This window comes from Adiantum capillus-veneris, chromosome 20 (assembly GCF_014529385.1).
Source record: "Adiantum capillus-veneris isolate H3 chromosome 20, ASM1452938v2, whole genome shotgun sequence".
Classification (NCBI taxonomy): Eukaryota; Viridiplantae; Streptophyta; class Polypodiopsida; order Polypodiales; family Pteridaceae; genus Adiantum; species Adiantum capillus-veneris.
In genome coordinates, this window is record NC_140950.1 from 142,366,241 (window position 1) to 142,381,064 (window position 14,824).

Genomic DNA, 14,824 nt, shown 5'->3' on the forward strand with positions numbered 1-14,824 from the left:
AGCACGGTAGAAATCTAGCCTTCTTCCTGATTGAAGTGAGATATCTCGCTTTTTGATCCGCTGAGGTGTATCCTACGCTTTTGGTGATGGTCCATTCAAGGCTTAAGTCGGACTCAATCTAAATGATTCAATGCGATCAGAACCTTGTGATATTTACTTACTAGTCACGTCTAAGCAATGAACAATGCAAGCGTTTGAAACAACCATGCACATGGTGCTGGATTGTGCTGTTGTGGGCTTTCAAGCTGGGAAGAGGCAAGAGATAGCTGATTTTCCCGATGTCCCTTGGAAAGAATAAATATGAAGCATTAGAAAATTAATAGCATAATGTTGAAGGTTCTGAGAGTAATCTCATTATTTGTATGTGTTCTTTCATTCTTATGTTATAGAAAAAAAAAACGTGCTAGTGTCCTTGCACGGGGGAGTTTGCACAGTCCTCCCAATTTTTATAATACGAGGGAACGTGCCATTCTCAAGACAGCATGCAATTTTTGGTATGTTCTTTTTACTGTGTTCTCAATTCTTACTCACCGCACGCTAGAATATGTCGTTGTTGCAAATGTAGAGGAGATGTGTCCAAGATTCTCTTGATATGTTTGCAATGAAACATGATAGAGTTAGGGTTGTCAGAGGTTTCAATGGGATGCATGAAGAACAGTGGAATAAAAAGCTGAATTACAATCTTTAGTGGACTCCAAGAGTCGAAATTTCAGGAAGAAGCTCCTCAAGCAGTTTTTTTTCTTTCTCAAGCGGACCACATTTGGTATACATATCGACCAAAGAACTGCCAAGCACAATATCTCCTCTCAGTAGCCCCTGCCTGAAAATCTCATCGCATTCCAAGCGATGGCATGCAATGAACTACTGCAAGTTGTGACGCTCTACTGCAATGATGGGAGGATTTGCAGATCATGGAAAACTCTAATGAACAGGTATAAGGTGCCAGTACAACAACTAACTGGGCATTGCCACTTCCAACACCATAGATGGGTGTTGCCACTCCCAGCACCATAGATCAGAGAATGAGTCGAAGGCAGTAGGGTCCGCGTTTGATGGTTCCATTAAGACTCTGCGTGAACAAGTACTTCTAACTTTTGTCTCCATTGCTTTCTCTTATATGACTTCATATGTGAGTAGAAGCTGCTAATTAACCTCCTAATAAGTTGCTTAAGTATAGGGTAAATGCGAGCTATTTTGGAGCACAGAAGAAAAGCATGGAAAGAGAAGGGTAATCTGTAGACCCACATCCAACAATGCTTGTTACTTCCTGCAGTACTAGCTAGAAAGAAGTCGCAGCCTCGTGTAGCAATTACTCCTGTGAGTATGTGTGTGCGAAAATTATAACTTGTTGCGATGATGGCTTTGGTTGAAAGGAGGAGCGTCAAAAGATGCTACAACCTTCACAGCCTTCTCTCTCTCTCTCTCTCTCTCTCTCTCTCTCTCTCTCTCTCTCTCTCAAATAGTGGCAAGAGACAAACCTGTAGACAAAGCTCGAAGCTGCTTCTGGCAACCTGTGAACTGCTTGTGGTTGCAACTTGCGAACTGCTTGTGGCTGCTTCTGGGAACCTGCGAACTGCTTGTGGAGAAGATCGAATTGTTGTGGCTGCAACTTGCGAACTGCTTACTTCTGGGAACCTGGGAACTGCTTGTGGAGAAGATCGAATTGCTCCTGAGAGCAATGCAGAATGCTTTTTTTATTTTATTCACTTGGTAGCTTTTGACGGCGTAGTTCTTTTTAGAGCTTTTCAACGCTGTTTTTTTTTTTTCAAAGAGGAGCCACGTTGGCGAACGACAGGCCAGGGATTTCAAATTGCCCACTACACTAACGAAGTAATCAATAAGTCATTTGTAGCATCTGCAACAAAAAAACCTTCGCTCTACTCAAAAATATACAAGGTTCTTTTTTACATTGTAAGCTTCGATATATACAGTAAAAACGTCGGCGCTTATAATGAAGACAATACAGATGGTGTGAGGTCGGTGCTAATATTGATGTTTATACCAATGATGTGGAAAATCTATAAAGAATTTTAAAGTGTCGATATGAGCAACTTTCTCAAGGCGGTCTCTTATAGTGACACTTCTACAACACAATGTTGCTAAAAATAATAACTTCTTCCTAAGCAAATAATTGACATTCCCATTGACAGCAATGCAGGTGACAGTCCAGCATTCCAATCTTCAAAGAACGACACAAAATGCCTTGAGTTGCAAGATAACGCCAAGGCAATGATTATAGAGAATATTGAATTTTTTTATTGGGAATGCAAATGGGTAGCTTGCACCATGACCAACTATGAGAATTCACAGGATCCAAGGCTACAAGCCAGTGTTAGAAAAGAACCGGGGTATAGTGTATTTTAACCATCTAAAATCATAAAATTCCGGTTAGATTTTGAGCTTGCCTTGAAGAAAACCGGCAAATTTACACAAGTTTTAGTGTAAATACCGGCAAAAGCTTCAAACTTTGACCTAAAAACCGACAGAATTTCAAGTTTGCCCTTATTTTCTTCGGTTAGGAAAAATGTATTTTTCGAGCCCTGCTACAAGCTATAATTGTTCAAATTGCATCCACAAGTGCAACCATCACACAAACATCAACGCTTAACTTCTCTCTTAACGATTATTGGTACTATAAATCAATGTTTCCTTTGGTCCTTACCTTCGCTATCAATAGATATAAGTCCCAAAGGAGCAACAGTATCATTTAAAGCACTCCTCATCTTCAAAAATGTATTTGAGTTGGGCTAAATCTATGTTATGCTATTTAGAGTGATAGTGCGATCCATAATCAGCATTCTTGGTAGTGCAACGCTAGAAATGTTTGATCCTATACCATCCTCTCTTCACCCATTTCTTTTAGTTGACATCCCGCTCGTATATAATATAAGATCTATGTTCTTAAAATAAATCAAAATATAAATATTTACATTCATTCATTGCTTCAAATGTTTCTCAAAACTTTATTTTCATCTCTCTTTGTTACTACAACATGGGAAAGTCGATTCCATGTGAATTCTTTCGACGATGCTCACAATTTGCGAATGCTATGTACATGCTACAATACTACTTGTCACCCGAGCTGCAAGAGAAGATAACCAGATACTTCATTCAAAATTGTGCAAAATTGATTCCTTGGCTTATTCAGTGCCCCACTACCTGAATGACACCAATATATATTCTGGAATTCATTCACTCAAGTCTTAATCATAGATGTCCCAGCACTAGCCACATGCCACAAAAAAACATTAATATGCATCACAAAAATGAGGCAATGCATAACTCTAAAATTCTTTAATTTCCATCGCTGCCGTCTACACTTGTCTACACATTTCATAAGTCATTATTTCCAACCAGACACTAGAGCGAAATTGCAAACCATTTTTCCATTATTTCCTTCAAAATTTGAACCACGTGCAGATCGATAGATAGTCATTTCAAATTCAACTTCAATCTAATCTTTTAATTGTTTTGTGCATGAGTGTCAAAAAAAAAAATTCTTAATAGCAAGCCAACTGTCCTTTTTAAGCGTCGATTTAACAAATCGCAGTCATGTAAATACTTCTTTCTTTGCAAATAACTACAAGTCATTCTCATGCTATTAACTTTCTTTTTGTTTGGTTCTTTCAAGCCATGTTTACATCTTCAAGTTAAAAATCGGCATACATTAGTTTACTGCCAAAAAAATTCATACCGATACAAATTCATGTTGGTTGCACAACCGATGAAAACATGTGGTTATTGAGTCGTCTTCAGTTTGGCCTACAATGTGGAGTTTGAAGAAAGCATCTCTTTGAACCATAAAGCAGACTTCCTTGGATGCCTGTCGTATTTGTCGTCCACATAAAAAATCCCAGCTCTTATCTGAAGCCCTAGGTTGAATTCGAATCCATCCAGTAAAGACCATGCATACACACCCTTCACATTGGCACCCTCCCTGAAACGTACCTCCACAAGTTATTAGATGGGGTCGTGTGTGTGTGTGTGTGTGTGTGTGTGTGTGTGTGTGTGTGTGAGAGAGAGAGAGAGAGAGAGAGAGAGAGAGAACAAGTTATTAGATGGGGTCGTGTGTGCGTGTGTGTGTGTGTGTGTGTGTGTGTGTGTGTGTGTGTGAGAGAGAGAGAGAGAGAGATTGAAACTCCTATTTGTTCTCTTCTCGCACAAGAAGATTTAGAAATTTTCTCATGTGAGTCTTTCTCAGTGTTTTTCATACAATGCATAACATCATGAGCTTCTGCTCGAGAGGCACCGCATACCTAGCTAGGTACCACCGGGCCAGCAGTCCCCTGCCCCAATCGTACCTAGCTAGGTATGCGGCGCCTCCCTCACAGAAGCTCATGATGTTGAGGTAAGTCACAATATTGTGGGAAATATTGTGAGAATTTGTCCAAAACTTCTTGTGTCGTGAAACAAGAGAGCTCACCTAATAGCTTTAATAAGCTCCATGTAGTAAGTCTCAAAGTATTTCACCCTTGAATCATCATCCAAAGTGTCTTCAAATTTAATGTACTCAACTCCCCATCCTGCACATTATATGTACAAATTACCCTCAAACTCATCCGACACTCGGAGCTGGCCATTAGTTCATGAATCCCATACTTGAAAGAAATGGCTTCAGCAAATCCCCATTACCTGTTTGTGTGATGAACATGGGAAAATTGCTGTAGCGATCCTTTATGTATTCGACGGTTTTTCTTATACACCATGGAACAGCATAGTCATGGTTTCCCTGGTAGTGCAAACCATCAACCAAACCAACAAGATTGAGATTAGCAGCATGACCAGTAGCATACCCAAAAAGTTCACTACCTTAGCAAGTTCACAAACGGTATGTCCGTGCATTTGTGCACTTGTGCCTGGTATCCATGGGCATGTGGGGTCTGAGTGAGTATGAGAGAGAGAGAGAGAGAGAGAGAGAGAGAGAGAGAGTGACTTTTGTTAAATGTGCATTTGAGCTACTAAATCTTTACCTCTCCAATAAGTACTCCATCCCGATATCCTGACAAAGAAACGGCCGCCAGTGACAGCAGTTTAATCAGTATCTTTAAATAAATCTACCCAGTTACAATAGGCAACACTACATAACATCTTTTTCGAGGATCCCAATGATCCTATGCTTTAATTTTTCGGCTGGGATGTTCAAATTCCAAATTCATCAACTACAACTTGACTACTTTTAACAAGCACCTCAGGTTCATTGATGCTGCATACCGGTAACATTGGCCTGCCAATCCAAGTAATAGCAAGTCTCATTCTGAGTGAGGTAAAAGTTTGTATCGTAGACATAGAAGGCTGTCTGGATGTTTATGCCTATAAAGTCAAGGGACCCATTGATCTTCTCTAACTGCTCAGCTGTAAAGTTGGGGAGACGAGTGCCAACCAACTCTCGCATGGAGTCAGGGTAATCCCCAAAAAAGATAGGATCCAAGAACCTGGACTCACAAATGCCAACACCGATTTATATCAGTGCCATTAATTCTTAGCAAATGCACCAATTATCCTACTAGTGCTCGTCTATCCATACACACATTATTTCATATTTGACATTAATAAGTGTCCCAATTCATTCTAAATGGAAAAAGTGTCCAAACAATGAGAAGAACGAAAATTGAGAAAGGAAATGAAGGGCTTAACAAAATTTTGAACATCGGATGAAAAACCTCAACCTGATTAGTATATGAGACGAGTACTCACATTCTGTTTTTGAGGAGTCTCTGAGATATGCACAAGCCAAATGCTAATCTTTTGAATGACATGATTCAACACAAACATGCATTACATGCCATTCTAGCTCATTGTAACGCTTGAAGTCTTTTAATAAACGCGCAAACCACAATCTTTTGAAAGTCATGATTTGATGCAAACTATGTTATATGCTTAGATCAAACTCATAACTGATTGCATCATGCAAACAAAGTGGAACGGTGCTTACCATCCAACTAGAAAATCAGTGGCCCTCTGGGCAGCCCTGATGTCTTCAGCAGATTCTGTCAAAGGCTCTGACCATCTGAACCATATTGCAAATCCAATAGAGCCATTTTGGGTAGGCTGCACGATGATAACATAACACCAAACAACTGCGTCAGAGGTTGCATGCTGCTATCCTCGCCATCTGAGAATCAACTACTTTAAAGGAATGTCAACGATCACCTGGTACTTTGTCCTATAGACATCTACAGCCTCTGCATGAGCAAGAAGCAGATGGTGACCAACAATGTATGGTTCCGTTCCGGAGTTGCCTTGAGCACATTCGCCGTAATTTATGTTCGATTGTCCTATAATGTTTGAGGTGCATCTTCCAGGTGGATTTTGCATAGTCGAGTAGCTAAGCCCTGCCCAATCATTTGGCTCATCAAAAGTAATCCAATATTTCACTCTGTCCCCAAAAGCTTCGAAACAAGTTTCCGCATACTTCACAAAATCAGATCTGCAAATTGATCAGGAAACAATAATAGAGAGATCAAATTCCAGAACATCAGTGGACAAGACATATGCTCATGCAAATGGAACACTCATCTACTACACTTCTGCAAAATTACGAAGACCTTCACAAGGAAAAATCATGACCACAGCCACAGCACAATAACATACATATTTATTTTGCTTCTTTTCACTAGCGAAAAGAGATATGGGGTATCTTTATAAGGCCTGCAAAGCTTTCAGTTGCCTCTGCTCAGTGCAAATCAGTGATCAGATGCTAGAATGGAAACTCACATGAATTGTTCATTTAAAGCTCCTCCATAGTGGTCCTCCAGTATTTGAGGATGGTCTTGAGTCCACAGGGTGACCATGGGCACCAAACCTGAGAACTCACATTCAGTAATGATTTACCCATTGACTTTATCGGCTAATCAGAACAGAAAAGAGAGTGAACACTCTTACCCTGGCTAAGAACATCATCGAGCACGTCATTGTAGTGAGCTATGGCCACTTCATTCACATCCCCACTTCCATCTGTGCAAGAAAATCATGCCATGGAGGATGATCTAAGTGAGAAGTAAACTAAGCAAACAGGAAAACTTGGAGTAGTTATAAGTATTAGGCAACTCGCTTGGGTAAATTCTTGACCAGGCTATGGAAAACCTGTAAGAATTCATTCCAATATCTGTCACGAGCCTGTGGTCTATCTGGTCAGAGAACAAAGAATCGTATTACAAAACTAGGATGTAAACCAGCTTAAAGTGATATGTTCTAGTGATGGATGAGAGGAAAATATGATATTGTAGTTTTTAAGGCAGAGCTTCATATATGTATTTGTTTAATTTTTTGTTGATAGGGTGTATGTACTTGTAGGTATATGCATGTATTAACTTCCGTCGCCGGCGTATAAATGCAATCACAGGGTCATAGTAATATGAATGCAGATGATGAATATTGCAGTACATACACCCCATCCCACATTAAGACGTAGAAGAAACAGGATTGAAGTCCAAAGACCCACTTTGTAGAATTCAAAAGAGGGCGAGGGACATTTTGGCAATGACGAGCTGGGTAGTTTACTCTGATCTGCAATCTCCTTGTTAATTAGCATGCTTATCTTTCTGTTCAATAACAACATGTGCACCTTGGCAGTAAAAAGGTCTAATTTCTTTGCTAACATATGGTAAGGCAGTAAAACCAGCATCTCCTTGGAATGATGGTGAAACATAGGCATCATAGCCTCTTACAGCAGGAGCTCTTTTGCAATATAGGAGCACTGCAGATCTTACCACCCAACTGTAAAAGTCCCAGACATATAATCTGGACTTGAGCAGACTCCAAGCATATACAAGTCAGTGATATGCCAGAGGCTACAAGCTGTCCTAGGCCCAAATGGCCTACTAGACCATCATTGGACTTCACCCCCAAGCTATGTGCACCAGCGGAGTGCATACAATCGTAGATGCTCTGCACGCTCTATCTGCACATGCCATTTGTGCTCCTTGGTCCCACTGCTATGGGTTATGTTCCAGACAGTGCCCAGGACATCAATGTAAAACCGCATGAATGCAACATTGTAGGACATGAACGCAGACACTCAATTCAGGCATTAGCAAAAAAATTGCCAAGCAGCCTCAAGAATTTCTAGCAATGCTCTTAGCATTGGTTGCAGCAACTAGAAAACATTTAACAGCCAAAAGACTTGCAGTTTCCGAAGCATGGAGTCCACATGTAATGCAGTTAAAATTGAATTTAAGTGAAAGAGACCTGGTAGAGATCATAGTTGTTTCCACACTCGCCAGGAAGCATCTGCACAATTTGCAATAAAACAGGCTGAAAATACTCACTAATGATCTAATACAATAGTGACAGTGAGAATTGGCAGCTATCAGAAGTTTTATACCATCTCTGCGAGCATAAACATCCCATATGTTCTCGGTCTTGTAATCTCTGTATTCTGCACCTTCATGCTGGCCATGGGGATACAATATAATGAGTCAAAAAGCTGCAAGAAAACTAGTGTGCGGGCTAATATAAAACTATGTGTGTGTGTGTGTGTGTGTGTGTGTGTGTGTGTGTGTGTGTGAGAGAGAGAGAGAGTGAGAGAGAGAGAAGAAGAAGAAGAAGAGAATTTTAACGTCGTAGGAAACTATCCCGAGCGCGCGCGCGCGAGAGAGAGAGAGAGAGAGAGAGAGAGAGAGGTATGAAACATCAAATGCATCTCTGCCTTTGCCCCCGAAAGGAAGATGTATGAGAAAGAGAGCAAGAATCAACGAGGAAGTACAACCTTCATAGACGACGTGATGGCGCCGAAAAGGAAGTCCTCCGGGAATTCTGCACGGGTGACGCCCGTGCCGTTGGGAAAGAGTGAGGAATTTGCAGGGAGCTGGAATATGGACTGTGCAGCAAGGCAAGAAGCAATGGATGCTGCCATGGCAGCTGCAAACAGCAGCATTGCAAAGCTGGCTACACCCATATTCCGCTCCTTCCGCTGTCTAGCCACTCTCGACGTCAAACGAGCACCTCGATGACGCAGCTGCAGGTGCTGCCCTCTCGCGCTTCTCGTGCTCCAGAGTCCAGATGAGCCATATGAAGTTGGAGACTCCGACTCCGACTCCGACAGTCGACTCCATGGGACTCGGGAGAGCCCAAAAATATTGTCCGGAATGCAGCCTTACAGAAAATTATTTTTGCAGCCGTACACATTTCCTAAGAGGTCTCCCATTCGAGTCCAAAAAAAAACAGAAAAATGTTGCAAAAGCATCAACATTCATAAGACTCGAAATTTGGGTGGGAGGGGGGAGTGGGCTGTATGGGTGAAAAATGTTGCTAACCTTGGTGATGGTGCAGATTTCCTAAAGAAGGAGAGGTTCATAGCTGGTTCCTTTCTCACTCTCAAGATAAAAGTTGAGGCGGAGCACCTGCTACCTTTGATGCAGCTGAAACTAAGACTGTTGAGAAGTATAGAAAACTCAAGTAACTAAGGGGAGAGGTTCCAATAGAGGGTCCTAAACCTAAGGGAAAATTGCAAGCATCAACATCTAAAGAGATTCCTGAGGTAACAGCGGAGGTAATTGAAAAGTTAAATGAATCTTTAAGTAGATTTTCAATCCACCTTGCACAAGCTGTAAGTCCAAAGGGACAAAAAAAGAACTCTGGAGCGCAAGATCCACGACCTAAGAGAGTCTTGAAATGTTGGAATTGTGGACAGTCTGGTCATGGGATGTATAATAGTCAATGGCCCCGTGGGGAACCAGGGAGACCTAACTTGAATTACCCAGTGATGCACACAGGTGAAGGACACGGCTTCTACAAAGGCCAAATGGAGCAAGACCACCTCCACGAGAAGTGGAAGGAGTTCCACCTTTGCCAGACCCAATTGTGCATGTGGTAGAGGTGACAAATTCCAATGAGTATAAAAGCTACAAAAAGACCTCTAAAGGTCGGTCCCTCTTCGTCAACACCTCTCTTCTTTGCTAAGCCTCTCCGTAGCTAGTGCTTCTCTCGTGCTTTCCTACGACCCTCTTCTACTATGTTTGTAGCACAAGCTTCTTTGTAGCCCTCACCTCTCCATAGCCATTGTGCCATCACCCTTTGCAAGTTGTTGGTTCTCTTTCATAGCTTTGCCATTGTATAAGTTATCCTCGATTCTCTTTCATAGCCTACTAGGAACCACCTTTGGCCGCTACAATAGCCTCTTTCTTAGTTTGGCATTGTCCCTTGCTCAGACGGTCGTCTTCCCAAAAGCGCAGACACCATTTGGGTTGGTTTCAACTATCCTTCTATGTTGAAATTCTAGTAGGAGTTGCAGCTTCTACCATACTCCTTGGTGGCTCTCATCGTCTCTCTCTCTCTCTCTCTCTCTCTCTCTCTCTCTCTCTCAATGGATGGGACCAACTTTCTTGAGGAGGAATCGTGAGAGATTCCTCATGATAAGTTCAAACAATTGCTAGTATGTGCCAACGATTTACAAAAAAAAAAGAAAAAAAGGGGTGAATCAACAGGGATTCGGTAATGAAAGAGAACAAAGACGAAGGGAAAGGCGGGAGGGAGGGTCACAAGAGTAGGAGACGCGAGAGCAAAAAGTAATTTTTTATAAAGTTAATGTTCGGTTGTGTATGCAAGTCACCGTGGCAACTCTTGTGGTTTGTAGGCAGATCTCCACTGCGCTCAGGCTCGAATCCATCATGTCTTTTGGCTGAAATGGAGGGAACCTACTTTCCCGAGGAGGAATCGTGAGAGATTCCTCATAATAAGTTGAAAGAGATGTCTTATGTACCAATGATATTCTAAAAACAATCTATCTGTGGGTATCTACACCAAATGTCAGGACAAGGGTCCTATGGGGCAAGGCCCAACCTAGGGGGTCAGGGACTTAGGCCAAGATCCTGGACTAGACCAGTGTGGACTAAGGATCCGCTCAAGGCAAGAGCTAGGAGCTAGGCTTATATAAAGAACGGTAGGAAGGACGATCCTATGTCTCAGTTCCCTACGTCTTATATTGGTATCAGAGCTCAGGGGAGGGAGGAGCTATGGAGGAGGGGGAAGCTTTGCATGTCTATTGCATGAAGCTGCACTCTCTCTCTCTCTCTCTCTCTCTCTCTCTCTCTCTCTCTCTCTCGCGACGTGGGAAAGCCATCATGCAAGGCATGGCCATGGGCAAGACCACTTGACAGGCGGAGAGGTGAAGACCTCTTGAGAGGCAGGGAGGTGAATATCAAGAAGGTTAAGAAGAACCGTGTGCAGGGCACCATGTGTAGGCGCATAGGCAAGGGATGATGAACCTGCCTGTGTGCCAGCCACCCTTATGCGAGGAGCGAGGAGCGAGGAGGAGGTCGACTGGAGAGAAATTGCATGTGGCTGGGCTTGTTAGGGTCGCGAGGCAGCGCTGGTGACTTTTTGACACAGGGCCGAGCCCCGGTTTGCAGGAGAACCTCAGCTCGCTCACCTTCTCGCCTAGCGCAGACTGCGGCCTCCATCGCTGGTGCTTGATAAAATCTGGTTTTTTTTTTCAATTTTCCAGCCGTGGGCGCCCTCACTTGGGCACCCTCCCCACCCAAGGGATGTGCCCCATGGCCAGGCTCTGCATGGTTGGCAGGTTTCGATCTACAACTTTGGGGATTTGCCATATCATTGGTGGCATGCACAGCTTGAGTCGCCAGATTCCGCAAGGGTTGTCAATTCCGGCCTAGTTTCAATATGAGGACATCATAGACGTTTGCAAAGCAAGGCGGCAAGGTCCGCATGCACGAAAGGCACCGTATGCAACACAACTTTGGCAAGTAAGCTCAGGCCGCCTTGTTGAAGAGACCCAAAGGGGAGTAGTCCCAAGATACAGTCTCACAAAACTGGCAAGGGCCGTTTCAATGATTGCTTCACAATAGTCTTTATGAGGACACGGTCCTCTGAAGGGGAATTTTTCAAAGCTTTAACTGCTATCCATAGAATATCGACAGTGCCATCACCTTAGTGTTTGGCAAGGCTATAAGCCAATATGGTGATAGATCCACAGGTTATGCACCAGAATCACGGCTTTTATCATACTTGACATCAAGCAAGACGCATTGACAACACATGATCTTAAGGTTTGAGATCCATGTCTTTTTATGCATTTTTTTAAGCTATATACGTGCTTTTCTCTTGTAGGAAATAGGTACCCTCCAGGATGATCTTAGATACTTTGCACTGTTGGCACGCCAAGGCCAATTGCTCGTTTTGAACAAGAGTATACAGATGCTCGGCATGGCCGAGCACTGGTTACAGATTGCGATGCCGATTATTTCGCCTTTTCGATTTGAATTTTTGGGTAGGGACATGGTTCCTAGGAAAGTTTGATCGTGTTTGACTCGCTCACAACAAACCTAAGCGGTCAAGGACAACAATAATCATGCAGCGCGTCAGATGTTTCTAACACGGCCATCCAGAATTCGACAACATGGTTCCACCGCTCGAAGAGGAAATTTTGCTCAGACATGGTTCCGCCGGCAATGTTAGATCCTAAGGTTCAAGCAAGGCTTGTGAACTGTTGGTACAGGCAAGGCCTGTGAATGTGATCCAACGCGTTCTCTAAAGTAATTGGCAATGACTACATGCCAAGCGCAGGGTGCAACTCACGGTTACTTTTCCTTTACTTGTCTCACGTAGCACAACGTTGGACCTCGGTATGAATTACGACTGGCCAAAGTAGGCCAACATCATCACATGATTGCGACACACAGCTTTGAATACAATAACAGAAACAAGATACCCTCTTTCAATTTTGTTTTAATCAAGTTGATTACCCTCATGATTTATGCAGGGCGGCAACGTTGCCTAGCAGTAATGGTCAATAAGCCTATGACTCCCCCGGGGGATTCACCACTTATAATAAGGACATGTCACCTGCGTGCACCAAATTCCCCTTTTTAACCCCTATATACGGGACCATCCTTTGTAAAATGCACCTTTTCTCCGCTTTATAACCCCCCTACTGTACACTCACGTGATACCATACGGTAAAACTTAGTGAATCCCCCGGGATGACTCCTATTGCCATTAGCAACTCCGTGCAAGGGTGCTCATGAGCACGGCCGGTGTAGTCCAATGTTGGTTTACTGCTTTCGTACTATTTGCAGTTTCCCCTCGGTAACACGTTCAATTTTCGGTTAGACAAGATTGGTCGGCAGGAGTGCTTAATGAGGTACGCAGTTGATTTTGGGTTTATTGTCATCTACATAACGGGTTACAACATTCTGGTCGTATCTCTACATAAGGTAATATATGCGAATGGCGTCATGCACTTACCATACATCTTTTCATCATCGACCACGAATTGATGTAACAACAGCAGGGCTGTCAATTGCTTATGAAGCATTTGACCTAGATAGAACATGCATCATCTCTATTGCATATATCTAACATGCATCAAAGGAGACATGCATGGCCTCTTACTGGACTTGAAAAAGGAACCAAGTTCCTTGGCATGGCCGACTCTTTGTCACAGTTTTTACACGCTGACAGAGGATGCTTATACAGCACTGGTTTCAGCACAAAGATATTTATGTGAAGCAAGGCTTCAATGTACGACTCTTAAATTGAGATTTTTCCCGTTTGGGGTATGCTATGAGCACACACTTTTGGGGAATTTCTCCATATGCCTGCAGGATATTTTAGGCAAACTTTCTCTCGCGCAACGAAGATGAAGATCTACATTTGAGCAAGTTTTTCTTCCCACATCTCAAGACAACTGGTTACAACAGGATGACTAGGTTAGACCATGTTCATTATTGTTTATTTTTAGTAGTGGCACACAAGATTGACAAAGTGGCAAAATAGGGAATACCACCTCACAAAATCCCTACCAGTTTAAACTATGCAAGGCACTAATGGTTTTGGCTCTCACATTTGAGACCATCACTCTCGCCAAGGGCTTCATAATCTGTATGCACGGCATGCTAACTAGGTGGCATAAATTCCACCGCTTCAAAGATTACGCTTCCGCTATCACACCAGGCACTCTGTCACAGACATACTACGTTCGGGATAGTTTAAATTTATGGTTTATTTCAACGCACCCTACCACTAAATGGAACCTAAATCTACGACATATTTCACATGCAAAGTGCCAGCTTAAGTCATTTTTCTAAAGTCATGACCCCATACATGGTAAGAAGGTCAAGCTGTGGCTTATTTTTTCTGTTCCCTCTCTCGATGAGAGTGGTATACAGGCAGACTAGAAATAGGTCAAGATGCCATTCACATTAGTTTTCATCGGTTTATCGATTGAACACTAACTATCATAAGAGCTAGGAGCCACATACAGGCTGGCTAAGAGTCATTGACAGATCTTGGGTAAGATCCAACTACTGCCATTCCTTGGGTTATTGTTCTTAGGATCGAACATATTTTCCCAGTGGAGTACACATCGAACATCTTGACATTAATGGACGAGCAAGAGTCTTGTCATTTTGGAGGATTTCTTGCTCTCTCTATAGCACTACGAGTGTCTATGGCATCACAGTTTTGGGGTATGACCCAGCGGGTGCTTACTAAATCACCCCGTACCCTTTGAGGATCACAATTTGATCTTTTATACTTTCAAGGAAAGAACTCCAAAATCTACCACGCGTTCTACAAAGGGTTTTACCAAGGCGTTTGATTACGTAGCTTCTACCCAACGGGTTTGGATTGCGAAGGCAACACCCAGGGTTTCTAGTGCAATATTGCTTGTTTTTTCACATGTGGACGCCGTGTTCCTCTATATTTGACTATGGGTAAGTGAACATTCAGTTCAATCTCCAGGTACGCATCTATTGATTTGGTGTTATTCCAGTTTTAAGTATGCATTGCTTGGTTTTTTCAAGTCTTTTAAATATGCTTGAATATTTCAGGGCCATGCCAAGGGCAGGTCAAAACAAGTATTTTG

At 42.6% G+C, this 14,824-nt stretch overlaps 1 protein-coding gene across 4 annotated transcripts; it reads right to left on the minus strand.

Annotated features, from left to right (window-relative positions):
- Positions 1–3,577: 3,577 nt before the first annotated feature.
- Positions 3,578–8,845, minus strand: LOC147433332 (beta-glucosidase 34-like). 4 transcript variants are annotated; one of them, XM_086492934.1, is made up of 13 exons: positions 8,708–8,845; positions 8,324–8,390; positions 8,188–8,229; positions 7,052–7,127; positions 6,883–6,954; positions 6,715–6,802; positions 6,151–6,427; positions 5,933–6,048; positions 5,212–5,432; positions 4,971–4,999; positions 4,633–4,729; positions 4,424–4,523; positions 3,578–3,937 (listed from the first exon to the last, which is right to left on the minus strand). In XM_086492934.1, the coding sequence occupies exons 2-13, from the start codon at positions 8,387–8,389 to the stop codon at positions 3,763–3,765; spliced, it is 1,359 nt and encodes a 452-aa protein (XP_086349060.1). In that variant the 5' UTR covers position 8,390; positions 8,708–8,845; the 3' UTR covers positions 3,578–3,762. The 4 variants fall into 4 exon arrangements, with proteins under 4 accessions (XP_086349060.1, XP_086349058.1, XP_086349059.1 ...); XM_086492932.1 differs by having other exon boundaries at positions 8,188–8,253; XM_086492933.1 differs by lacking the exon at positions 8,708–8,845 and having other exon boundaries at positions 8,324–8,620.
- Positions 8,846–14,824: the final 5,979 nt, after the last annotated feature.

Bases quoted from the DNA above. Each gene is read 5' to 3' on its own strand.
- LOC147433332 (XM_086492931.1), bottom strand. From the start codon at position 8,398: ATGGCCAGCATGAAGGTGCAGAATACAGAGATTACAAGACCGAGAACA. The intron at 5,000-5,211 runs GTATGCAGCATC...TTTCTTTGTCAG, and splicing joins TTGGCAGGCCAATGTTACCG to GATATCGGGATGGAGTACTT. The intron at 4,524-4,632 runs GTAATGGGGATT...TATAATGTGCAG, and splicing joins CATGTTCATCACACAAACAG to GATGGGGAGTTGAGTACATT.